Source organism: Scyliorhinus torazame, chromosome 12 (genome assembly GCF_047496885.1).
Source record: "Scyliorhinus torazame isolate Kashiwa2021f chromosome 12, sScyTor2.1, whole genome shotgun sequence".
NCBI lineage: Eukaryota > Metazoa > Chordata > Chondrichthyes > Carcharhiniformes > Scyliorhinidae > Scyliorhinus > Scyliorhinus torazame.
The window spans coordinates 93,264,536-93,289,307 of record NC_092718.1 but is presented as its reverse complement, the minus strand read 5'-3'; the positions used below and the strand labels follow the sequence as shown (position 1 = coordinate 93,289,307).

Genomic DNA, 24,772 nt, shown 5'->3' with positions numbered 1-24,772 from the left:
TCTGGATCAGCGACTTCACGTACCCGTCACGGGACCCGACAAGTTGCAGTTGCTGCAGCGCACCCTTCTTCCCTCTGTACACCAGCCACAGGGCCGGGTCCTCATCGGGCTGACCGAGTCGTGACTCCAGGCCGAGGACCTCCTTATCCAATTCCTTGACCCTGGATTCCTGACTCTTTGTCAACTCCCTCGCCTACTCCTAACCAAAGGCACGGACGTCAGTCTTGCCCACGTCCCACCATAGCCTCAAGGAGGGAAAGCCTCCCACTTCCTTCTCCAGCCGGTCCAGAAGCGATAAAACAAGCTCAGGAACAGCTCGTCCTCCAGCAGCAGGTTATTGAAGTGCCACTTGGCAGACCATGACTGAGCACGAGATAGGGCGAGCCCCGCCCACATTAGACGTTTGTCCGATCACAGCATCTGCTGCACAGAGATCATCGGGATGTGGGGCAGGTATGCCCTGGAAATATAGAGGCCATCACTTCCGGATGTTCCGATCCCAGGCCTCAAAAAACTGAAGACACTGAAGTCAGGTTGGAGAGAACAAAGAACAAAAGAACAAAGAACAAAGAGTTTATTCAACCGCTCGTCATAGCTAATGCCCTCCATACCAGGCAACATCCTGCTAAATCTCTTCTGCACCCTCTATAAAGCCTCCACATCCTTCTGGTAGTGTGGCGACCAGAATTGAACACTATACTCCAAGTGTGGCCTCACTAAGGTTTTATACAGTTGCAACATGACTTGCTAATTTTTATACTCAATGCCCCGGCCAATGAAGGCAAGCATGCCGTATGCCTTCTTGACTATCCTCTCCACTTGTGTTGCCCCTTTCAGTGACTTGTGGACCTGTACACCTAGATCTCTCTGACTGTCACTACTCTTGAGGGTTCTACCATTCAATGTATATTCCCGACCTGCATTAGACCTTCCAAAATGCATTACCTCACATTTGTCCGGATTAAACTCCATCTGCCATCTCTCCGCCCAAGTCACCAAATGATCCTGCTGTATCCTCTGACTATCAAAGAACAAAGAACAAAGAAAGGTACAGCACAGGAACAGGCTGTTCGGCCCTCCAAGCCCGTGCCGACCATGCTGCCCGTCTAAACTAAAAACTTCCACACTTCCTGGGTCCATATCCCTATATTCCCATCCTATTCATGTATTTGTCAAGATGCCCCTTAAATGTCACTATTGTCCCCGCTTCCACCACCTCCTCCGGTAGCGAGTTCCAGGCACCCACTACCCTCTGTGTAAAAACTTGCCTCGTACATCTCCTCTAAACCTTGCCCCGCTCACCTTAAACCTATGCCCCCTAGTAATTGACCCCTCTACCCTGGGGAAAAGCCTCTGACTGTCCACTCTGTCTATGCCCCTCATAATTTTGTAGACCTCTATCAGGTCGCCCCTCAACCTCCTGTGTTGCCCCTTTCGGTGACCTGTGGACCTGTACACCTAGATCTCTATGACTTTCAATACTCTTGAGGGTTCTACCATTCACTGAATATTCCCTACCTGCATTCGACCTTCCAAAATGCATTACCTCACATTTGTCCGGATTAAACTCCATCTGCCAGCTCTCCGCCCAAGTCTCCAAACAATCTAAATCCTGCTGTATCCTCCGACAGTCCTCATCGCTATCCGCAATTCCACCAACCTTTGTGTCGTCTGCAAACTTACTAATCAGACCAGTTACATTTTCCTCCAAATCATTTATATATACTACAAAGAGCAAAGGTCCCAGCACTGATCCCTGTGGAACACCACTGGTCACAGCCCTCCAATTAGAAAAGCATCCCTCCATTGCTACTCTCTGCCTTCTATGGCCTAGCCAGTTCTGTATCCACCTTGCCAGCTCACCCCTGATCCCGTGTGACTTCACCTTTTGTACTAGTCTACCATGAGGGACCTTGTCAAAGGCCTTACTGAAGTCCATATAGACAACATCTACTGCCCTACCTGCATCAATCATCTTAGTGACCTCCTCGAAAAACTCTATCAAGTTAGTGAGACACGACCTCCCCTTCACAAAACCGTGCTGCCTCTCACTAATACGTCCATTTGCTTCCAAATGGGAGTAGATCCTGTGTCGAAGAATTCTCTCCAGTAATTTCCCTACCACTGACGTAAGGCTCACTGGCCTGTAGTTCCCTGGATTATCCTTGCTACCCTTCTGAAACAAAGGAACAACATTGGCTATTCTCCAGTCCTCCGGGACATATCACCTGAAGACAGTGAGGATCCAAAGATTTCTGTCAAGGCCGCAGCAATTTCCTCTCTAGCCTCCTTCAGTATTTTGGGGTAGATCCCATCCGGCCCTGGGGACTTATCTACCTTAATATTTTTCAAGACGCCCAACACCTCGTCTTTTTGGATCTAAACGTAACCCAGGTGATCTACACACCCTTCTCCAGACTCAACATCTACCAATTCCTTCTCTTTGGTGAATTCTGATGCAAAGTATTCATTTAGTAACTCGCCCATTTCCTCTGGCTCCACACATAGTTGCCCTTGCCTATCCTTCAGTGGGCCAACCCTTTCCCTGGCTACCCTCTTGCTTTTTGTGCATGTGTAAAAAGCCTTAGCCCTATTTGCCAATGACTTTTCGTGACCTCTTCTAGCCCTACTGACTCCTTGCTTAAGTTCCATCCTACTTTCCTTATATTCCACCCAGGCTTCGTCTGTTCCCAGCCTTCTAGCCCTCACAAATGCCTCCTTTTTCTTTTTGACGAGGCCTACAATGTCTCTCGTTATCCAAGGTTCCCGAAATTTGCTGTATTTATCCTTCTTCCGCACAGGAATATGCCGGTCCTGAATTCATTTCAACTGACATTTGAAAGCCTCCCACATGTCAGATGTTGATTTACCCTCAAACATCCTCCCCCAATCTAGGTTCTTCAGTTCCCGCCTAATATTGTTATAATTAGCCTTCCCCCAATTTAGCACATTCACCCTTGGACCACTCTTAACCTTGTCCACCAGCACTTGAAAACTAACTGAATTGTGGTCACTGTTCCTGAAATGCTGCCCTACTGAAACTTCTACCACCTGGCCGGGCTCATTCCCCAATACCGGATCCAGTACAGCCCCTTCCCTAGTTGGACTGTCTACATATTGTTTTAAGAAGACCTCATGCATGCTCCTTACAAACTCTGCCCTGTCCAGGCCCCTAGCACTAAGTGAGTCCCAGTCAATATTGGGGAAGTTGAAGTCTCCCATCACAACAATCCCATCCACATCATAACAACCCTGTTGTTTTTACTCGTTTCCAAAATCTGTCTACCTATCTGCTCCTCTATCCCCCGCTGGTTGTTGGGAGGCCTGTAGTAAACCCCCAACATTGTGACTGCACCTTTCTTATTCTTGATCTCTCCCCACATAGCCTCGCTGCCCTCTGAGGTGTCCTCTCGCAGTACAGCTGTGATATTCTCCCAAACCAGTAGTGCAACTCTGCCACACCTTTTACATCCCCCTCTATTCCACCTGAAACATCTAAACCCTGGAACGTTTAGCTGCCAATCCTGTCCAATCACTCTGACAATGATGGACTCTAGTTCTGGACAAAGTTCTGGACGAAGGAGAACATTAATTTCTTTATTTTAAACCGATTGACAGCAGTCATACAATACAAAAGGTGGGCAGGATTTAAAATCGTTTCAATTTATTATGTAGTTTGCAAGTGATTGGGAAATTAAAACATTTACATATCCGTCACCGTAACCCATGCTCTTAATTTCAGGGTAAATCATTTTAAAGCAATGGTCAGTAACTCTCAGTTACTATCAAACTGCTGATTGTATCTATCACTGAGCACAGAGGCCACACTTTAACATCAAAGATATTCGCTGTCCTCACTTTAATCCTCCCCCCCTCCCACCACCCCAGAATTCAGGGGCAAATTGCTCCCATTTGTTCCATCGGGGGTGGCCCAGCTACGTTCAAACAGCATCGTAAGTCACAGTTAAAATTACATCCGCTTAGCCTTGTGGCAGGTTTGCTAATTCTCACCACAAGTGGAACTCTCAGTTGGAGTGTTCCGGAACATTATTAAAATCTCCGAGAGGTGACAATATTGGGCCCTGGGGGAGGTATTGTGAAAATGCAAGTTACCCCCTCTGCACGAGTTATAATACCTGCCTGTTGTACCCCCAAACTGTGACATGCCTCAGATCATATCTGGGGGAATTGTGTCACCCCCTCCCAGTCTAACACCTCCTGCCCCGTTATCTGCAATCATATTCACCAATATCTAAATGAACCCTTGAACAGTCTCATTAAGGTCACCAAATGAAGGAATACTCCACCCAGAGGTACTCTCTGAAACTGAACTCCGAACTCACTGGCACATATACACTGGAGAGGTTTAAACAGTGAACTTCTAGTGATACAGAGATACACCAGCAGAGGGAAACAGAGGGCAATGTGGCTGAGTGTAGAGAGACAGACAGAGAAAGGTGACTGGGTCCAATAATAGAGGGAGATGCAGAGAGGTGTAACTTTATATTCAATTCCACATTAACAATAAATCATTTATTGAGAAAATCAGTGAAATGTTGGTTTATTAAATAGTTAAGATGATGTTCAGTGACCAGCAGAGGGGAAGGTTTTGTGTTACAGGCAGGGTAGATCTCAGAAGTTAATGATTCAACAGTGATTTCCTACAGTCCAGAGCATGTCCTCTTTATTACGAAAAAGGTCATTATAATGGGATTCGTTTGGGATTGATACGGGGAATAGGGAGAGAGTGGCATTTGATTGGGATTGATGCAGGGCTATGGGGAGAGAATGTGGACCGTGGGCTGAGTTTGTGATTCATGCAGGGCTTTGGGGAAAGAGCTGGGCAGAGGAATTAATTTGGGATTGATACAGAGCTATGGGGAGAGAGTGGGGCAGTGGGATTAGTTTGGATTGATGGAGCTATGGGGAGAGAGTGGGACAGGGGAATAAATTGGAATTAGACACAGGGCAAAAGGGAAAGAGTGGGGCAGTGGGATTAGTTCAGATTGATCAAGAAAAATGTGACACAGCTATGGTGGGCCAAATGGCCCCTATTAGACCTGGGACGAGTCATATCACAAAGACAGCCATTGTTGAGCAGACACCGTTAATACCAGAGCCAAGATATAACCCAGTTTGAGAGGGAGTAGACTGAATACTTTCACATTGCAGGATATTGAGGGAGTTGGTAAAGCTGTTGGACAAGAGAGTTTTAACCACACTGAGCATGCTGGAATTCTCCATTCCTCTCAGAACCCTGACTCAACCCACAAGGTACTGCACCCAGTCGAAGAGTGTTGAAGAGTTGAAGCATTGCGCTCACAGCACAAGTTTCAGGAAGACCGGGAGAAGTGCGCTGCCAATAGAGGCATTCAGTTGGGTTGGGCCAGAGTTGGAAGCAGTCGTGTTGCCAATGGAAGCATTTAGTTGGGTTGGGCCAGTGCTGAGAGTCATTGTCGGAATTGATGTGGAGATACTTGGGTTGGGCCAGAGCTCAGATTGGTTGTGGAGGCATTCAGTTGCGTTGGGTCAGAGCTGGGACTGGCTGTAGGGTCAGTTTTGGTGAAGTTCCATGACTTGAGGTTGCACAGGTTGTCTTTGCAGCAGTAGAATCCGATGGTCGGAACCAGAGCAGAAAGGTTGAGTGCATTAGGATTTAGACAGACAAAGTCGGAAACACAGTCTTTCATCACGTAAGTTGTTATTTCCACTGTGTGTGTAGCAAAGAAACAGTGATTTGATTAATACATACAAATTCAATTGAGTTTCATCCAGGTCCCCTTCATCTCACACCAGATCCAATCCCCGATCAGTGTAGTTCAACATTTCTCATCACCTGAATGAACTATACTGAGGGAGTGCTGCACTGTCAGAGGGTCAGTACTGAGGGAGTGCTGCACTGTCAGAGGGTCAGTACTGAGGGAGTGCTGCACTGTCAGAGGGTCAGTACTGAGGGAGTTCTGCACTGTCATAGGGTCAGTACTGAGGGAGTGCTGCACTGTCAGAGGGTCAGTACTGAGGGAGTGCTGCACTGTCAGAGGGTCAGTACTGAGGGTGTGCTGCACTGTCAGAGGGTCAGTACTGAGGGAGTGCTGCACTGTCAGAGAGTCAGTGCTTAGGGAGTGCTGCATTGCCAGAGGGTCAGTACTGAGGCAATGCTGCATTGCCAGAGGGTCAGTACTGAGGGAGTGCTGCACTTCAGAGGGTCAGTACTGAGGGAATGCTGCACTGTCAGAGGGTCAGTACTGAGGGAGTGCTGCACTGTCAGACGGTCAGTACTGAGGAAGTGCTGCATTGCCAGAGGGTCAGTACTGAGGGAGCGCTGCACTGTCAGAGGGGCAGTACTGAGGGAGTGCTGCACTGTCAGAGGGGCAGTACTGAGGAAGTGCTGCATTGCCAGAGGGTCAGTACTGAGGGAGCGCTGCACTGTCAGAGGGGCAGTACTGAGGGAATGCTGCACTGTCAGAGGGTCAGTACTGAGGCAATGCTGCACTGTCAGAGGGTCAGTACTGAGGGAATGCTGCACTGTCAGAGCGTCAGTACTGAGGGAGTGCTGCACTGTCAGAGAGTCAGTACTGAGGGTGTGCTGCACTGTCAGAGGGTCAGTACTGAGGGAGTGCTGCACTGTCAGAGGGTCAGTACTGAGGGAGAGCTGCACTGTCAGAGGGGCAGTACTGAGGTAGTGCTGCATTGCCAGAGGGTCAGTACTGAGGGAGCGCTGCACTGTCAGAGGGGCAGTACTGAGGGACTGCTGCACTGTCAGAGGGTCAGTACTGAGGGAGAGCTGCACTGTCAGAGGGACAGTACTGAGGGAATGCTGCACTGTCAGAGGGTCAGTACTGAGGGAGTGCTGCACTGTCAGAGGGGCAGTACTGAGGGAGTGCTGCACTGTCAGAGGGTCAGTACTGAGGGAGAGCTGCACTGTCAGAGGGGCAGTACTGAGGTAGTGCTGCATTGCCAGAGGGTCAGTACTGAGGGAGCGCTGCACTGTCAGAGGGGCAGTACTGAGGGACTGCTGCACTGTCAGAGGGTCAGTACTGAGGGAGAGCTGCACTGTCAGAGGGACAGTACTGAGGGAATGCTGCACTGTCAGAGGGTCAGTACTGAGGGAGTGCTGCACTGTCAGAGGGGCAGTACTGAGGAAGTGCTGCATTGCCAGAGGGTCTGTACTGACGGAGCGCTGCACTGTCAGAGGGTCAGTACTGAGGGAGTGCTGCACTGTCAGAGGGTCAGTACTGAGGGAGTGCTGCACTGTCAGAGGGTCAGTACTGAGGGAGTGCTGCACTGTAAGAGGGTCAGTACTGAGGGAGTCCTGCATTGTCAGTGGATCAGTACTGAGGGAGTGCTGCACTGTCAGAAGGTCAGTACTGAGGGTGTGCTGCATTGTCAGAGGGTCAGTACTGAGGGAGTGCTGCACTGTCAGAGAGTCAGTGCAGAGGGAGTGCTGCATTGCCAGAGGGTCAGTACTGAGGCAATGCTGCATTGCCAGAGGGTCAGTACTGAGGGAATGCTGCACTGTCAAAGGGCCAGTACTGAGGGAGTGCTGCACTGTCAGAGGGTCAGTACTGAGGGAATGCTGCACTGTCAGAGTGTCAGTACTGAGGGTGTGCTGCACTGTCAGAGGGTCAGTACTGAGGGAGTGCTGCACTGTCAGAGAGTCAGTGCTTAGGGAGTGCTGCATTGCCAGAGGGTCAGTACTGAGGGAGTGCTGCACTGTCAGAGGGTCAGTACTGAGGGAGTGCTGCACTGTCAGAGAGTCAGTGCTTAGGGAGTGCTGCATTGCCAGAGGGTCAGTACTGAGGGAGTGCTGCATTGCCAGAGGGCCAGTACTGAGGGAGTGCTGCACTTCAGAGGGTCAGTACTGAGGGAATGCTGCACTGTCAGAGGGTCAGTACTGAGGGAGTGCTGCACTGTCAGAGGGTCAGTACTGAGGAAGTGCTGCATTGCCAGAGGGTCAGTACTGAGGGAGCGCTGCACTGTCAGAGGGGCAGTACTGAGGGATTGCTGCACTGTCAGAGGGGCAGTACTGAGGAAGTGCTGCATTGCCAGAGGGTCAGTACTGAGGGAGCGCTGCACTGTCAGAGGGGCAGTACTGAGGGAGTGCTGCACTGTCAGAGGGGCAGTACTGAGGGAATGCTGCACTGTCAGAGGGTCAGTACTGAGGGAGTGCTGCACTGTCAGAGGGTCAGTACTGAGGGAATGCTGCACTGTCAGAGGGTCAGTACTGAGGGAGTGCTGCATTGCCAGAGGGTCAGTACTGAGGGGGTGCTGCACTGTCAGAGGGGCAGTACTGAGGAAGTGCTGCATTGCCAGAGGGTCAGTACTGAGGGAGCGCTGCACTGTCAGAGGGGCAGTACTGAGGGAGTGCTGCACTGTCAGAGGGTCAGTACTGAGGGAATGCTGCACTGTCAGAGGGTCAGTACTGAGGGAGTGCTGCACTGTCAGAGGGTCAGTACTGAGGGAATGCTGCACTGTCAGAGGGTCAGTACTGAGGGAGTGCTGCATTGCCAGAGGGTCAGTACTGAGGGAGCGCTGCACTGTCAGAGGGTCAGTACTGAGGGAGTGCTGCACTGTCAGAGGGTCAGTACTGAGGGAGTGCTGCACTGTCAGAGGGTCAGTACTGAGGGAATGCTGCACTGTCAGAGGGTCAGTACTGAGGAAGTGCTGCATTGCCAGAGGGTCAGTACTGAGGGAGCGCTGCACTGTCAGAGGGTCAGTACTGAGGGAGCGCTGCACTGTCAGAGGGGCAGTACTGAGGGAGTGCTGCACTGTCAGAGGGTCAGTACTGAGGGAGTGCTGCACTGTCAGAGGCTCAGTACTGAGGGAGTGCTGCACTGTCGAAGGGTCAGAATTGAGGAAGTGCTGCACTATCAAATTGGTCAATTCTGAGGGAGTGCTGTGCTGTCACTGGGTCCGTGCAGAGGGTGTGCTGCACTGCCAGAGGATCAGTACTGAGGGTGTGCTGCACTGCCAGAGTGTCAGTACTGAGGGAGTGCTGCACTCTCAGAGCGCCAGTACTTGACAATCTTAAAGACCTCTACCAGATCACCTCACCGCCTTTCTCATTTCTAGTGGAAACAAACTCCAGCCTGTTCAATCTTTCCTGATAATGGTCAATTCTTTCAGTTGTGCCATCACGTTTGCAAATATCACCACCTTCAAGTGTCAGGGGTCAAAATCCTGAAATCTTCCCTGACAGCACTGTGGATGTACCTGCATCTCTGGGACTGCAGCCGTTCAAGAAGGCAATTCACTGCTCTCTTCTGAAGGACAATTAGGGATCAGCAATAAATGCTGGCCTAGCCAGCGAAGCACTTCAATGAATAGGAAATGTATATCAGAGTGTGCGAAAGTGCCGTAGGGAAAGGCTGATGTGGAGAATATGGTTGCAATAAAGTGGATGGCAGATAAACACATGAGGGAGAAAGGAATAGAAGGGAGAGGCAGTGGTATAGTAATCCCGAGACCCTGGTTAACGCTCTGGAGATCTGGGCTCGAATCCTACTACTGCAGATGGTGAAATTTGTCAATAAAAATCTGGAATTGAAAACCTAACGACGAGGTTTGTCGTAAAAGCCAGCTGGCTCTCTCATGTTCTTCCGGGATGAAAATCTGCTCCATCCATACCTGGTCTGGCCTATATGTGACTCAAGAACCACAACAGTGTGGTTGACTCTTCCAATGCCCTCGGGAATCGGCAATAAATGGCAGTGAACTTCCGGCGATGACCAGCTAAGTCGCACGTTTCGGCACCTCCCATTTTAACGGACGTTTGGGCTCTTATCGGGAGCCCCAACGGCAATTTTCGAAGGCTAAACCCACTGTGAGGCAACATAGAAGGGAGTCTCCCCGGATGTGAATGGACAGAAGAGATAATAGTGGCCAGATTGCGGAGGATCCTCTGGAGCAGCGGCAAAGAAGGAAAGTGAGAAGCAAGATGGCGGCGGAGGGAGGCCAGTTGGTATGGGGCCTGGAACAGCAGGAGTTCCTCCGTCGATGTGTGGAGGAGCTCAAGAAGGAGGTGCTGGCACCGATGCTGCAGGCGATTGAGGGGTTAAAGGAGGCGCAGAAGACCCAAGAGATGGAGCTCCGTGGAGTGAAGGCAAAAGCTGCCGAAAATGAGGATGAGATACAGGGCTTGGTGGTGAAGACAGAGACGCACGAGGCACTGCATAAGAGGTGTATGGAGAGACTGGAAGCCCTGGAAAATAGCTCGAGGAGGAAGAACTTAAGAATCTTGGGTCTTCCCGAAGGGGCAGAGGGAGCGGATGTTGGGGCGTATGTGAGTACGATGCTCCATACCTTAATGGGAGCTGAGGCCCCGACGGGCCCCCTGGAAGTGGAGGGAGCGTATCGAGTCCTCGTGAGAAGACCAAAGGCAGGAGAAATACCTCGAGTAATAGTGGTGAGGTTCCACCGCTACAAGGACAGGGAGATGGTCCTGAGATGGGCGAAAAAGACACGGAGCAGCAGGTGGGAGAACGCGGTGATCCGCGTGTATCAGGATTGGAGTGCGGAGGTGGCGAGAAGGAGGGCGAGTTTCAATCGGGCCAAGGCGGTGCTCCACAAGAGGAAAGTGAAGTTCGGAATGTTGCAGCCGGCAAGACTGTGGGTTACACACCAGGGCAAACACCATTACTTTGAGACGGCAGAGGAGGCGTGGACATTTATCGAAGAGGAGAGGTTGGACTAGATTGGAGAAAGAGTGGTTGAAATGAAGTAGTGAGGTGGTGGCAAGGGACTGTGAATCAGATGGGGGGGGGGAAATTTCTTTCCCCTCGAAGGGGGGGGATACGAAGAAATGTGGGCGCCGGTGGGGAAGGGGAGGGGGAAGGAGAGAGGGAGCTGCGCCATCGGGGCTGGGCCGAGAGGGAAGCGCGGGCTTTGTCCCCGCGCTATGGAAATTGTGGCGGGAAAAGGGGGCGCAGGAAGGAGGGGGCCTCACATGATGGGAGGCTAAGGATAAACGGGGGAAGCCGAGGTCAGCCAGAGTTTGCTGACTTCCGGAAGCAATATGGGGGGAGCAACTAAGCTGGAGAGGGATCTAGCGGGGGGGGAGGGGGGGGTGGTTAACTGGGTTGCTGCTACTAAGGGGAAGGGGGAGCTGTTACGGGATGGGATGGTCGGGACAGGAGGGCGCCGTCGGGGGGGAAAGCGGGTGCGTGGGAACCGGGTGAGGAGTTGGTCTAAAAAAGGGGATGGCTAGTCGATGAGGCGGGGTGGTAAAGAGCCCCCCAACCCGGTTGATCACGTGAAACGTGAGAGGGTTGAACGGGCCGATTAAGAGGGCAAGGGTACTTGCACACCTAAAGAAGCTAAAGGCAGACGTGGTCATGCTTCAGGAGACGCACCTGAAACTGGCGGATCAGGTCAGATTAAGAAAAGGATGGGTGGGACAGGTATTCCACTAGGGCTTGGATGCGAAAAATAGAGGGGTGGCAATACTGGTGGGGAAACGGGTATTGTTTGAGGCGAAGACCATAGTGGCGGACAGTGGGGGTAGATACGTGATGGTGAGTGGCAGATTGCAAGGTGAGGCGGTGGTGCTGGTGAATGTATATGCCCCGAACTGGGATGACGCGAACTTTATGAAGCGTATGTTGGGGCGCATCCCGGACCTGGAGATGGGAAAGTTGGTAATGGGGGGGGACTTCAACACGGTGCTGGACCCAGGGCTGGACCGGTCCAGATCTAGGACCAGGAGGAGGCCGGCAGCGGCCTAGGTGCTTAAGGGCTTTATGGAGCAGATGGGAGGAGTGGATTCCTGGAGATTTACTAGGCCAAGGAGTAAAGAGTTTTCCTTCTTCTCCCATGTCCACAAAGTGTACTCCCGGATAGACTTCTTTATCCTGGGAAGGGCGCTGATCCCAAAGGTGGCAGGAACGGAGTATTCGGCTATAGCCATTTCAGATCATGCCCCACATTGGGTAGATCTGGAAGTTGGAGAGGAAAAGGAACAGCGCCCACTCTGGAGATTAGATATGGGACTGTTGGCGGACGAGTGGGTATGTGTAAGGGTGAGGGGATGTATTGAAAGGTACCTAGAGATTAATGATGACGGAGAGGTCCAGGTGGGAGTGGTCTGGGAGGCGCTGAAGGCGGTGGTTAGAGGGGAGCTGATCTCCATAAGGGCCCATAAGGGGAAACAAGAGGGTAAAGAAAGGGAGAGATTGTTGAGAAGATTTTGAGGGTGGATAGGCAATATGCGGAGGCTCCAGATGAAGGGCTATACAGGGAAAGACGGAGATTGCACACGGACTTTGACTTGTTGACCACGGGTAAGGCAGAGGCACAATGGAGGAAGGCACAGGGAGTGCAGTATGAATATAGAGAGAAGGTGAGCCGGCTGCTGGCCCAACAACTTAGGAAGAGGGGGGCGGCGAGAGAGATTGGAGGGGTTAGAGACGAGGAGGGAAACATGGAACGGGGAGCGGAGAGGGTGAATGGGGTGTTTAAGGTATTTTACTAGAGGCTATATAAGGCTCAACCCCCGGAAGGGAAAGAGGGAATGATGCGTTTCCTAGACCAGCTGGAGTTCCCGAAGGTTGAGGAACAGGAGATGACAGGACTGGGAGCGCAGATTGAGGTGGAGGAGGTGGTAAAAGGAATTGGGAACATGCAGGCAGGGAAGGCCCCGGGACCGGATGGGTTCCCGGTGGAGTTCTATAGGAAATACGTGGACCTGCTGGCCCCACTTCTGACGAGAACCTTTAATGAGGCTAGGGAAAGGGGGCACTACCCCCGACGATGTCGGAGGCGATGATATCGCTGATCCTGTGTGGTGGTATGTATTAGGGGTCATGTGGGACTGTGAAGCCGTGATGCTATTGGCTGACAGATCCCAGGTCCAGGTTGGCTGCTGACTCCTGGCTCCGCCCTGAAGGCGGAGTATAAGAACTTGAGCTTCTCCCCGCCGCTTCATTCTGTTGCTGAACTGCTGGGGACAAGTCTCACTTAATAAAGCCTGAATCGACTTCATCACTTCTCGTCTCTCTCGTAAGTCATTGTGCGCTACAATTTATTAAGCGTGCTTAGAAGACTATGGAGCTCTGGATCGCCCCGGAATGCCTGCGGATCAGCCCCCACGCAGCGAACTCGGCAGCAGTATTTCAACACTGGCAAGCATGTTTTGAAGGCTACCTCCGAACGGCCCCCGGCCGGATCACAGAAGACCAGAAAATGCAGGTCCTGCATTCGAGGGTAAGCCCGGAAATTTACCCTCTCATAGAAGACGCAGAGGATTTCCCGACGGCGCTCACATTACTGAAGGGCATCTACGTTCGGCCCGTTAACCAGGTCTACGCGCGCCACCAACTCGCAACGAGACGGCAAAGTCCCGGAGAATCGCGAGAAGGTTTCTACGCCGCGCTGCTAATTTTGGGACGGGGCTGCAGCTGCCCGCCGGTGAACGCGATCGAACACACGGACATGCTAATTCGCGATGCTTTTGTGGCAGGTATGAACTCTCCCCAAATCCGCCAAAGACTTTTAGAAAGAGAGTCGCTAGGACTCTCAGAGGCACGGGCCCTTGCAGCTTCCCTAGATGTGGCCTCGCAAAACGCCCGCGCCTACGGCCCCGACCGCGCGGCAGCCCCTTGGGCTCCGTGGACCCCCGTTGTGACAAACCCCCCCCCCTCGCAGGCTTGCGCGGTTAAAGCGCCAGACCATCCCGGGGGGGCCCGCTGCTATTTCTGCGGGCAAGCGAAACACCCCCGGCAGCGCTGCCCGGCCCGCGCAGCTATTTGTAAAAGCTGCGGCAAGAAGGGCCATTACGCGGCAGTGTGCCGGTCCCGGGGGGTCGCCGCAATCCCCGGAGAAGAACGAGCCCAGCATATCCCAAACGCTCCCCAACCCCCCCAGCGCCCCATGTGCGACCCGCGGGTGCCGCCATTTTGGGTCCCGGGCACCACGAGGAGAGGATGGGAGCCGCCATCTTGTGACCCCCCAGCCACGTGCCATTCATGGGGGTGGCCATTTTGTCCACCCCCGACCACATGCGATCCATGGGGGCAGCCATTTTGTCCACCCCCCGGCCGCGTGCGATTCATGGACGCCACCATCTTGGTTGACAACAAAGGACCCCAGCATCGACTGCTCTACGGGGTCCGAAGAAGACCCCGCGACACTACTACCACGACTGGCTTTGGTGACTCTGGATCAATCACGGCCCCGGGCGCTCCAGACGACGACAACAACGGTGCTGATTAACGGACACGAGACACCATGCCTGATCGACTCCGGGAGCACTGAAAGTTTTATTCACCCAGACATGGTAAGACGCTGTTTTCTGACCATCCATCCAAGCACGCAAAAGATTTCCCTAGCTGCAGGATCCCACTCCGTAGAGATCAAAGGGTTCTGCATCGAGAACCTAACGGTGCAAGGGAGGGAGTTTAAGAACTACAGGCTCTACGTACTTCCCCAACTCTGCGTGCCCACATTACTGGGATTAGATTTCCAGTGTAACCTGCAGAGCCTAACATTTCAATTTGGCGGCCCAATACCCCCACTCACTATCTGCGGCCTCGCAACTCTCAAGGTTGGGCAGCACGGTAGCCTTGTGGATAGCACAATTGCTTCACAGCTCCAGGGTCCCAGGTTCGATTCCAGCTTGGGTCACTGTCTGTGCGGAGTCTGCACATCCTCCCCGTGTGTGCGTGGGTTTCCTCCGGGTGCTCCGGTTTCCTCCCACAGTCCAAAGATGTGCAGGTTAGGTGGATTGGCCATGATAAATTGCCCTTAGTGTCCAAAATTGCCCTTAGTGTTGGGTGGGGTTACTGGGTTATGGGGATAGGGTGGAGGTGTTGACCTTGGGTGGGGTGCTCTTTCCAAGAGCCGGTGGAGACTCGATGGGCCAAATGGCCTCCTTCTGCACTGTAAATTCTATGAAGGTTGAACCGCCATCCTTGTTTGCAAACCTCACCCCGGATTGCAAACCCGTCGCCACTAGGAGCAGACGGTACAGCGCCCAGGACCGGATATTTATTTGGTCTGAAGTCCAGCGGTTGCTGAAGGAAGGCATAATCCAGGCCAGCAATAGTCCCTGGAGAGCCCAGGTGGTAGTAGTAAAGACTGGGGAGAAGGAAAGGATGGTCGTAGACTATAGTCAGACCATCAACAGGTACACACAGCTAGATGCATACCCTCTCCCCCGCATATCCGACATGGTAAATCGGATTGCCCAGTATAAGGTTTTCTCCACCGTGGACCTCAAATCCGCCTACCACCAGCTCCCCATCCGCCCAGGTGACCGCAAGTACACAGCCTTCGAGGCAGACGGGCGTCTATACCACTTCCTAAGGGTCCCATTTGGTGTCACCAACGGGGTCTCGGTCTTCCAACGGGAGATGGACCGAATGGTTGACCAGCACGGGTTGCAGGCCACGTTCCCGTATCTCGACAACGCAACCATCTATGGCCACGATCAGCAGGACCACGACGCCAACCTCCAAAAATTCCTCCAGACCGCTAAAGCCCTGAACCTCACATACAACGAGGAAAAGTGCGTTTTTAGCACAAACCGGTTGGCCATCCTGGGATACGTAGTGCGCAATGGGATAATAGGCCCCGACCCCGAACGCATGCGCCCCCTTATGGAATTCCCCCTCCCCCACTGCTCCAAAGCCCTGAAACGTTGCCTGGGTTTCTTTTCATATTACGCCCAGTGGGTCCCCCAGTATGGAGACAAGTCCGCCCGCTAATACAGTCCACTACCTTCCCCCTGTCGACAGAGGCTCGCCAGGCCTTCAGCCGCATCAAAGCGGATATCGCAAAGGCCACGATGCGCGCCATCGACGAGTCCCTCCCCTTCCAGGTCGAGAGCGACGCATCCGACGTAGCTCTGGCGGCCACCCTTAACCAAGCGGGCAGACCCGTGGCCTTTTTCTCCCGGACCCTCCACGCCTCAGAAATCCGCCACTCCTCAGTGGAAAAGGAAGCCCAAGCCATAGTGGAAGCTGTGCGACATTGGAGGCATTACCTGGCTGGCAGGAGATTCACTCTCCTCACCGACCAACGGTCGGTAGCCTTCATGTTCGATAATGCACAGCGGGGCAAAATTAAAAATGACAAGATCTTAAGGTGGAGGATCGAGCTCTCCACCTTGAACTATGAGATCTTGTACCGTCCCGGAAAGCTGAACGAGCCGTCCGATGCCCTATCCCGTGGCACATGTGCCAACGCACAAATAGACCGCCTCCAAGCCCTCCACGAGGACCTCTGCCACCCGGGGGTCACTCGATTCTACCATTTCGTAAAGTCCCGCAACCTCCCCTACTCCGTGGAGGAGGTCCGTACAGTCACCAGGAACTGCCACATCTGCGCAGAGTGCAAACCGCATTTTTTCAGGCCGGATAGAGCGCACCTGATCAAAGCTTCCCGCCCCTTTGAACGCCTCAGTTTGGATTTCAAAGGGCCCCTCCCCTCCACTGACCGCAACGCATACTTCCTGAACGTGGTGGACGATTACTCTTGTTTCCCCTTCGCCATCCCCTGCCCCGACATGACAGCGGCCACAGTCATTAAAGCCCTTGGCACCATATTCACACTGTTCGGTTGCCCCGCGTATATCCACAGCGACAGGGGGTCCTCCTTCATGAGTGACGAGCTGCGCCAGTTCCTGCTCAGCAAGGGCATAGCCTCGAGCAGGACGACCAGCTACAACCCCCGGGGGAACGGGCAAGTAGAGAGGGAGAACGGCACGGTCTGGAAGACCGTCCTGCTGGCCCTACGGTCCAGGGATCTCCCAGTTTCCCGGTGGCAGGAGGTCCTTCCGGATGCTCTCCACTCCATCCGGTCGCTGCTGTGTACCACCACTAACCAAACGCCTCATGAGCGCCTCCTTGTCTTCCCCAGGAAGTCCTCCTCCGGAACGTCGCTGCCGACCTGGCTGGCGGCCCCAGGACCCATCTTGCTCCGGAAACATGTGCGGGCGCACAAATCGGACCCGTTGGTCGAGAGGGTTCACCTTCTCCACGCGAACCCGTAGTGCGCCTACGTGGCGTACCCCGACGGCCGACAGGACACGGTCTCCCTGCGGGACCTGGCGCCCGCCGGCAACACACACACCCCCCCGACACCGATCATCCCCTCCCTGCCACCGGCGCACCCCGCGACCGCCCCCTTCCCGGGGGGATCGGTCCTCCTCCCGTGCCCGCCCAGGAGTAAAACAGGAACAAACACCGAAACGCTCCCAGAGACGACAACGCCTGAACAAGCACCTGCACCACCACCGGGGCTGAGGCGATCGACGAGGAAGACCAGACCGCCCGATCGACTCGTGGCATCCGCGTGACACCAAGAATGTTGTTGTATTGTAACAAAAAAAAAAAAAATGTTTTTTTCTTGCTAATATTGTAAATAGTTTCACAAACTTGTACATAGCCCAGTGTAGGGCTAAAATTGTAGTAACATGTCCAAAATCTTCCTTCTAGGGCCAGCCTTGTAAACCCCTGCCACCATGCGAACCACCACCTCGCCGGGTTCCTTTTTAACAAGGGGTGAATTGGTGGTATGTATTAGGGGTCATAAACAAACAAAGAACAAAGAAATGTACAGCACAGGAACAGGCCCTTCGGCCCTCCAAGCCCGTGCCGACCATGCTGCCCGACTAAACTACAATCTTCTACACTTCCTGGGTCCGTATCCTTCTATTCCCATCCTATTCATATATTTGTCAAGATGCTCCTTAAATGTCCCTATCGTCCCTGCTTCCACTACCTCCTCCGGCAGCGAGTTCCAGGCACCCACTACCCTCTGCGTAAAAAACTTGCCTCGTACATCTACTCTAAACCTTGCCCCTCACACCTTAAACCTATGCCCCCTAGTAATTGACCCCTCTACCCTGGGGAAAAGCCTCTGACTATCCACTCTGTCTATGCCCCTCATAATTTTGTATACCTCTATCAGGTCTCCCCTCAACCTCCTTCGTTCCAGTGAGAACAAACCGAGTTTATTCAACCGCTCCTCATAGCTAATGCCCTCCATACCAGGCACCATTCTGGTAAACCTCTTCTGCACCCTCTCTAAAGCCTCCACATCCTACTGGTAGTGTGGCGACCAGAATTGAACACTATACTCCAAGTGTGGCCTAACTAAGGTTCTATACAGCTGCGACATGACTTGCCAATTCTTATACTCAATGCCCCGGCCAATGAAGGCAAGCATGCCGTATGCCTTCTTGACTACCTTCTCCACCTGTGTTGCCCCTTTCAATGACCTGTGGACCTGCACTCCTAGATCTCTTTGACTTTCAATACTCTTGAGGGTTCTACCATTCACTGTATATTCCCTACCTGCATTAGACCTTCCAAAATGCATTACCTCACATTTGTCCGGATTAAACTCCATCTGCCAGCTCTCCGCCCAAGTCTCCAGACAATCTAAATCCTGCTGTATCCTCCGACAGTCCTCATCGCTATCCGCAATTCCACCAACCTTTGTGTCGTCTGCAAACTTACTAATCAGACCAGTTACATTTTCCTCCAAATCATTTATATATACTACAAAGAGCAAAGGTCCCAGCACTGATCCCTGTGGAACACCACTGGTCACAGCCCTCCAATTAGAAAAGCATCCCTCCATTGCTACTCTCTGCCTTCTATGGCCTAGCCAGTTCTGTATCCACCTTGCCAGCTCACCCCTGATCCCGTGTGACTTCACCTTTTGTACTAGTCTACCATGAGGGACCTTGTCAAAGGCCTTACTGAAGTCCATATAGACAACATCTACTGCCCTACCTGCATCAATCATCTTAGTGACCTCCTCGAAAAACTCTATCAAGTTAGTGAGACACGACCTCCCCTTCACAAAACCGTGCTGCCTCTCACTAATACGTCCATTTGCTTCCAAATGGGAGTAGATCCTGTCTCGAAGAATTCTCTCCAGTAATTTCCCTACCACTGAAGTAAGGCTCACCGGCCTGTAGTTCCCGGGATTATCCTTGCTACCCTTCTTAAACAGAGGAACAACATTGGCTATTCTCCAGTCCTCCGGGACATCCCCTGAAGACAGCGAGGATCCAAAGATTTCTGTCAAGGCCTCAGCAATTTCCTCTCCAGCCTCCTTCAGTATTCTGGGGTAGATCCCATCAGGCCCTGGGGACTTATCTACCTTAATATTTTTTAAGACACCCAACACCTCGTCTTTTTGGATCACAATGTGACCCAGGCTATCTACACCCCCTTCTCCAGACTCAACATCTACCAATTCCTTCTCTTTGGTGAATACTGATACAAAGTATTCATTTAGTACCTCGCCCATTTCCTCTGGCTCCACACATAGATTCCCTTGCCTATCCTTCAATGGGCCAACCCTTTCCCTGGCTACCCTCTTGCTTTTTATGTACGTGTAAATAGCCTTGGGATTTTCCTTAACCCTATTTGCCAATGACTTTTCGTGACCCCTTCGAGCCCTCCTGACTCCTTGTTTAAGTTCCTTCCTACTTTCCTTATATTCCACGCAGGCTTCGTCTGTTCCCAGCCTTTTAGCCCTGACAAATGCCTCCTTTTTCTTTTTGACGAGGCCTACAATATCACTCGTCATCCAAGGTTCCCGAAAATTGCCGTATTTATCTTTCTTCCTCACAGGAACATGCCGGTCCTGTATTCCTTTCAACTGCCACTTGAAAGCCTCCCACATGTCAGATGTTGATTTGCCCTCAAACATCCGCCCCCAATCTATGTTCTTCAGTTCCCTCCTCATATTGTTATAATTAGCCTTCCCCCAATTTAGCACATTCATCCTCGGACCACCCTTATCCTTGTCCACCAGTACTTTAAAACTTACTGAATTGTGGTCACTGTTACCGAAATGCTCCCCTACTGAAACATCTACCACCTGGCCGGGCTCATTCCCCAATACCAGGTCCAGTACCGCCCCTTCCCTAGTTGGACTGTCGACATATTTTTTTAAGAAGCTCTCCTGGATGCTCCTTACAAACTCCGCCCCGTCTAAGCCCCTGGCACTAAGTGAGTCCCAGTCAATATTGGGGAAGTTGAAGTCTCCCATCACCACAACCCTGTTGTTTTTACTCTTTTCCAAAATCTGTCTACCTATCTGCTCCTCTATCTCCCGCTGGCTGTTGGGAGGCCTGTAGTATACCCCCAACATTGTGACTGCACCCTTCTTATTCCTGATCTCTACCCATATAGCCTCACTGCCCTCTGAGGTGTCCTCTCGCAGTACAGCTGTGATATTCTCCCGAACAAGTAGCGCAACTCCACCTCCCCTTTTACATCCCCCTCTATCCCGCCTGAAACATCTAAATCCTGGAACGTTTAGCTGCCAATCCTGCCATTCCCTCAACCAGGTCTCTGTAATGGCAACAACATCATAGTTCCAAGTACTAATCCAAGCTCTAAGTTCATCTGCCTTACCCGTAATGCTCCTTGCATTAAAACATATGCACTTCAGGCCACCAGACCCGCTGTGTTCAGCAACCTCTCCCTGTCTGCTCTGCCTCAGAGCCACACTGTCCCTATTCCCTAGTTCTCCCTCAATGCTCTCACCTTCTGACCTATTGCTCCCGTGCCCACCCCCCTGCCATACTAGTTTAAACCCTCCCTTGTGACACTAGCAAACCTCGCGGCCAGGATGTTTATGCCTCTCCGGTTTAGATGCAACCCATCCTTCTTATACAGGTCACACCTGCCCCGGAAGAGCTCCCAGTGGTCCAGATAATGGAAACCCTCCCTCCTACACCAGCTGTTTAGCCACGTGTTTAGCTGCTCTATCTTCCTATTTCTAGCCTCACTGGCACGTGGCACAGGGAGTAATCCCGAGATTACAACCCTCGAGGTCCTGTCTTTTAACTTTCTGCCTAGCTCCCTGAACTCCTGCTGCAGGACCTCATGCCCCTTCCTGCCTATGTTGTTAGTACCAATATGTACAACGACCTCTGCCTGTTTGCCCTCCCCCTTCAGGATGCCCTCTACCCGTTCGGAGACATCCTGGACCCTGGCACCAGGGAGGCAACATACCATCCTGGAGTCTCTTTCACGTCCACAGAAGCGCCTATCTGTGCCCCTGACTATAGAGTCCCCTATTACTATTACTCTTCTGCGCTTTGACCCTCCCTTCTGAACATCAGAGCCAGCCGTGGTGCCACTGCTCTGGCTGCTGCTGTTTTCCCCTGATAGGCTATCCCCCCCGACAGTATCCAAAGGGGTATATCTGTTCGAGAGGGGGACAACCACAGGGGATTCCTGCACTGACTGCCTGCCCTTTCTGTGGTCACCCATTTCTCTGCCTGCACCTTGGGTGTGACCATATTTACATAACTGCGATCTATGACGCTTTCCGCCACCTGCATGCTCCTAAGTGCATCCAATTGCTGCTCCAACCGAACCATGCGGTCTGTGAGGAGCTCCAGTTGGGTGCACTGTCTGCAGATGAAGCCATCCGGGACGCTGGAAGCCTCCCGGACCTGCCACATCTCACAGTCAGAGCACAGCACCCCTCTAACTGACATTGCGTCAATTAATTAAAATTAAAATTAAAATTTGTCTTTTTTTTAAATATTTTTTTTTAAATTTCAAAGTTACTGTCAACTATCTGTTTCCTAGCACTAGATTTCTAATAGAAATGCGATAGCTAACTATAGTACTCTCCGATCTCTGGCTTAGATATCCCTCTAAATTATAATTAATTTATTATGTTTAATTAGTTACCAAATACTCGCCACTCTGGCCACAGCTTTTCTGTGATGTCACTTCAGTTTCCCCCCGACACACACAATTTGAAAAAAGGTATAAAAGTAAAAATAAGTAAAAATCACTTACTTACCTTCTTACCTTCTGAGTGTCTTAGATGTTCTCAGGTTCTCTCGCTGACAGAGACTGCTCCTCCACCTCCGAACCTTGACCTGCACAATGCTAATAATATAATAATAATATAATATGGCACTTACCTCACACCAATGGGTCTTATTATTAGGTTAGAGGAGGAGGGCGGGTGGGAGACACTACACGTGTAGTGTCTCGGGTTTCCTCTCCACCAGAATTTATTGGTTGGGGGGGGGGGGGACTTCCCAGAGGTCCGCGGGTCGAACTTCCGGTTCCCGCCTTATATAAAAACAAATAAAACAGAAAAGAAGAACAGACACGGGACCAGATAAGGGTTTTTAAATTCACTACTCACCTCCCAGAAGGCCCCTGCGCACCGCTGCCGCCGAAATCCGAAGGGCTACTCCTGTAAAGGTAAGGCTTTTAAAGTAAGTACTCACCTCCCAGAAGGCCCCTGCGCACCGCTGCCGCCGAAATCCAAAGGGCTGCTCCTGTAAAGGTAAGAGTTTTTAAATTCACTACTCACCTCCCAGAAGGCCCCTGCGCACCGCTGCCGCCGAAATCCGAAGGGCTGCTCCTGTAAAGGTAAGGCTTTTAAAGTAAGTACTCACCTCCCAGAAGGCCCCTGCGCACCGCTGCCGCCGAAATCCAAAGGGCTGCTCCTGTAAAGGTAAGAGTTTTTAAATTCACTACTCATCTGTGGGACTGTGAAGCCGTGATGCTATTGGCTGACAGATCCCGGGTCCTGGTTGGCTGCTGACTCCTGGCTCTGCCCTGAAGGTGGAGTATAAGAACCCGAGCTTCTCCCCGCCGCTTCATTCTATTGCTGAATTGCTGGGGACAAGTCTCGCTTAATAAAGCCTGAATCGACTTCATCACTTCTCGTCTCTCTCGTAAGTCATTGTGCGCTACATCCTGAAAAGAGACAAAGACCCGCTGCAGTGCGCGTCATACAGGCCTATTTCCCTCTTGAACGTAGATGCCAAGCTTTTGGCCAAGGTGATGGCGACGAGGATAGAGGACTGTGTCCCTGGGGTGGTGCATGATGATCAAACGGGGTTTGTTAAAGGGAGGCAATTGAATGCTAATATACGGAGGCTGCTGGGGGTGATGATGATGCCCCCACCGGAGGGGGAGGCGGAGATAGTGGTGGCGATGGATGCAGAGAAAGCATTTGATAGAGTGGAGTGGGACTACCTGTGGGAAGTACTGAGGAGATTTGGATTTGGAGAGGGGTTCATTAGATGGGTTCAGCTCCTGTACAGGGCCCCGGTGGCAAGTGTGATTACAAATAGGCAACGATCTGACCACTTCCGACTATATAGGGGTACAAGACAGGGATGTCCCCTGTCCCCGTTACTGTTTGCGTTGGCAATTGAGCCACTGGCCATAACGCTGAGGGGCTCCAGGAAGTGGAGGGGGGTACTTAGAGGAGGAGAAGAGCATCGGGTGTCATTATACGCGGATGATTTGTTGTTGTATGTCGCGAACCCAGTGGAGGGGATGCCTGAGATAATGCAGACTCTCAGGGAGTTTGGAGAATTTTCAGGATATAAATTGAATATGGGGAAGAGTGAACTGTTTGTGATGCACCCCGGGGAACAGGGCAGGGGAATAGACGATTTACCGTTGAGGAGGGTAACAAGGGATTTCCGGTATTTGGGGATCCAGGTGGCCAGGAACTGGGGAACCTTGCATAAACTTAACTTGGCACGACTGGTAGAGCAGATGGAAGAGGACTTTAGGAGGTGGGACATGGTGCCCCTGTCATTGGCGGGCAGGGTGCAGGCGGTTAAAATGGTGGTTCTTCCAAGGTTTCTTTTTGTGTTCCAGTGCCTCCCTGTCCTGATTACAAAGGCCTTTTTTAAAAAGGTGGACAAGAGTATTATGAGCTTTGTGTGGCCTGGAAAGACCCCAAGAGTAAAGAGGGGGTTCCAGCAGCGCAGTAGGGACAGAGGGGGACTGGCACTGCCGAGTCTAAGTGATTATTATTGGGCCGCCAACGTGTCAATGATATGTAAGTGGATGAGGGAAGGGGAAGGAGCGGCGTGGAAAAGACTGGAGATGGCGTCCTGTAGGGGAACTAGCCTAAAAGCACTGGTGACGGCGACGTTGCCGTTCTCCCCGAAAAAATACACCACAAACACAGTGGTGGTGGCAACTCTGAAAATTTGGGGGCAGTGGAGACGACATAAGGGAGTGACGGGTGCCTCAGTGTGGTCCCCGATAAGGAACAATCATAGGTTTGTCCCGGGAAGGATAGATGGGGGATTTAAATGTTGGCAGCAAGCAGGAATTGCGACATTGAAGGACATGTTCTTAGACGGGACGTTCGCGAGTCTGGGAGCACTGACAGAAAAATATGGGCTGCCACTTGGGAATGCATTTCGCTATATGCAAGTGAGGGCATTTGTGAGGCAACAGGTGAGGGAATTTCCGCAGCTCCCAGCGCAAGAGATCCAGGACAGAGTGATTTTGGGGGCATGGGTGGGTGATGGCAGGGTGTCAGATATATATAGGGAAATGAGAGACGAGGGGGAGACGATGGTGGAGGAGCTGAAGGGAAAATGGGAGGAGGAGCTGGGGGAAGAGATTGAGGAGGGGCTGTGGGCAGGTGCCCTAAGTAGGGTAAACTCTTCGTCCTCGTGTGCCAGGCTCAGCCTGATACAATTCAAGGTTCTACACAGGGCGCATATGACTGGAGCAAGGCTGAGTAGATTTTTTGGAGTGGAGGATAGGTGCGGGAGATGCGCAGGAAGCCCGGCGAACCACACCCACATGTTCTGGTCGTGTCCGGTATTGCATGGGTTCTGGGTGGGTGTGGCAAAAGTGATTTCAAAGGTGGTGGGGGTCCGGGTCAAACCAGGCTGGGGGTTGGCTATATTTGGGGTTGCAGATGAGCCGGGAGTGCAGGAGGTGAGAGAGGCCGATGTTGTGGCCTTTGCGTCCCTAGTAGCCCGGCGAAGGATTCTACTTATGTGGAAAGAAGC

General features: G+C 52.1%; 1 protein-coding gene across 1 annotated transcript in view; it reads right to left on the bottom strand.

The window, feature by feature from the left end:
• Positions 1-5,319: 5,319 nt before the first annotated feature.
• The window catches only part of LOC140387086 (uncharacterized), a 33,253-nt gene continuing 13,800 nt past the window's right edge, over positions 5,320-24,772 (bottom strand). Inside the window, exons 5-6 of the mRNA XM_072470095.1 lie at positions 5,551-5,710; positions 5,320-5,413 (exon numbers count right to left, since the gene is read on the bottom strand). Of these exons, the coding sequence (XP_072326196.1) occupies positions 5,320-5,413; positions 5,551-5,710 (254 nt within the window). The remainder of the gene's footprint in view (positions 5,414-5,550; positions 5,711-24,772) is intronic.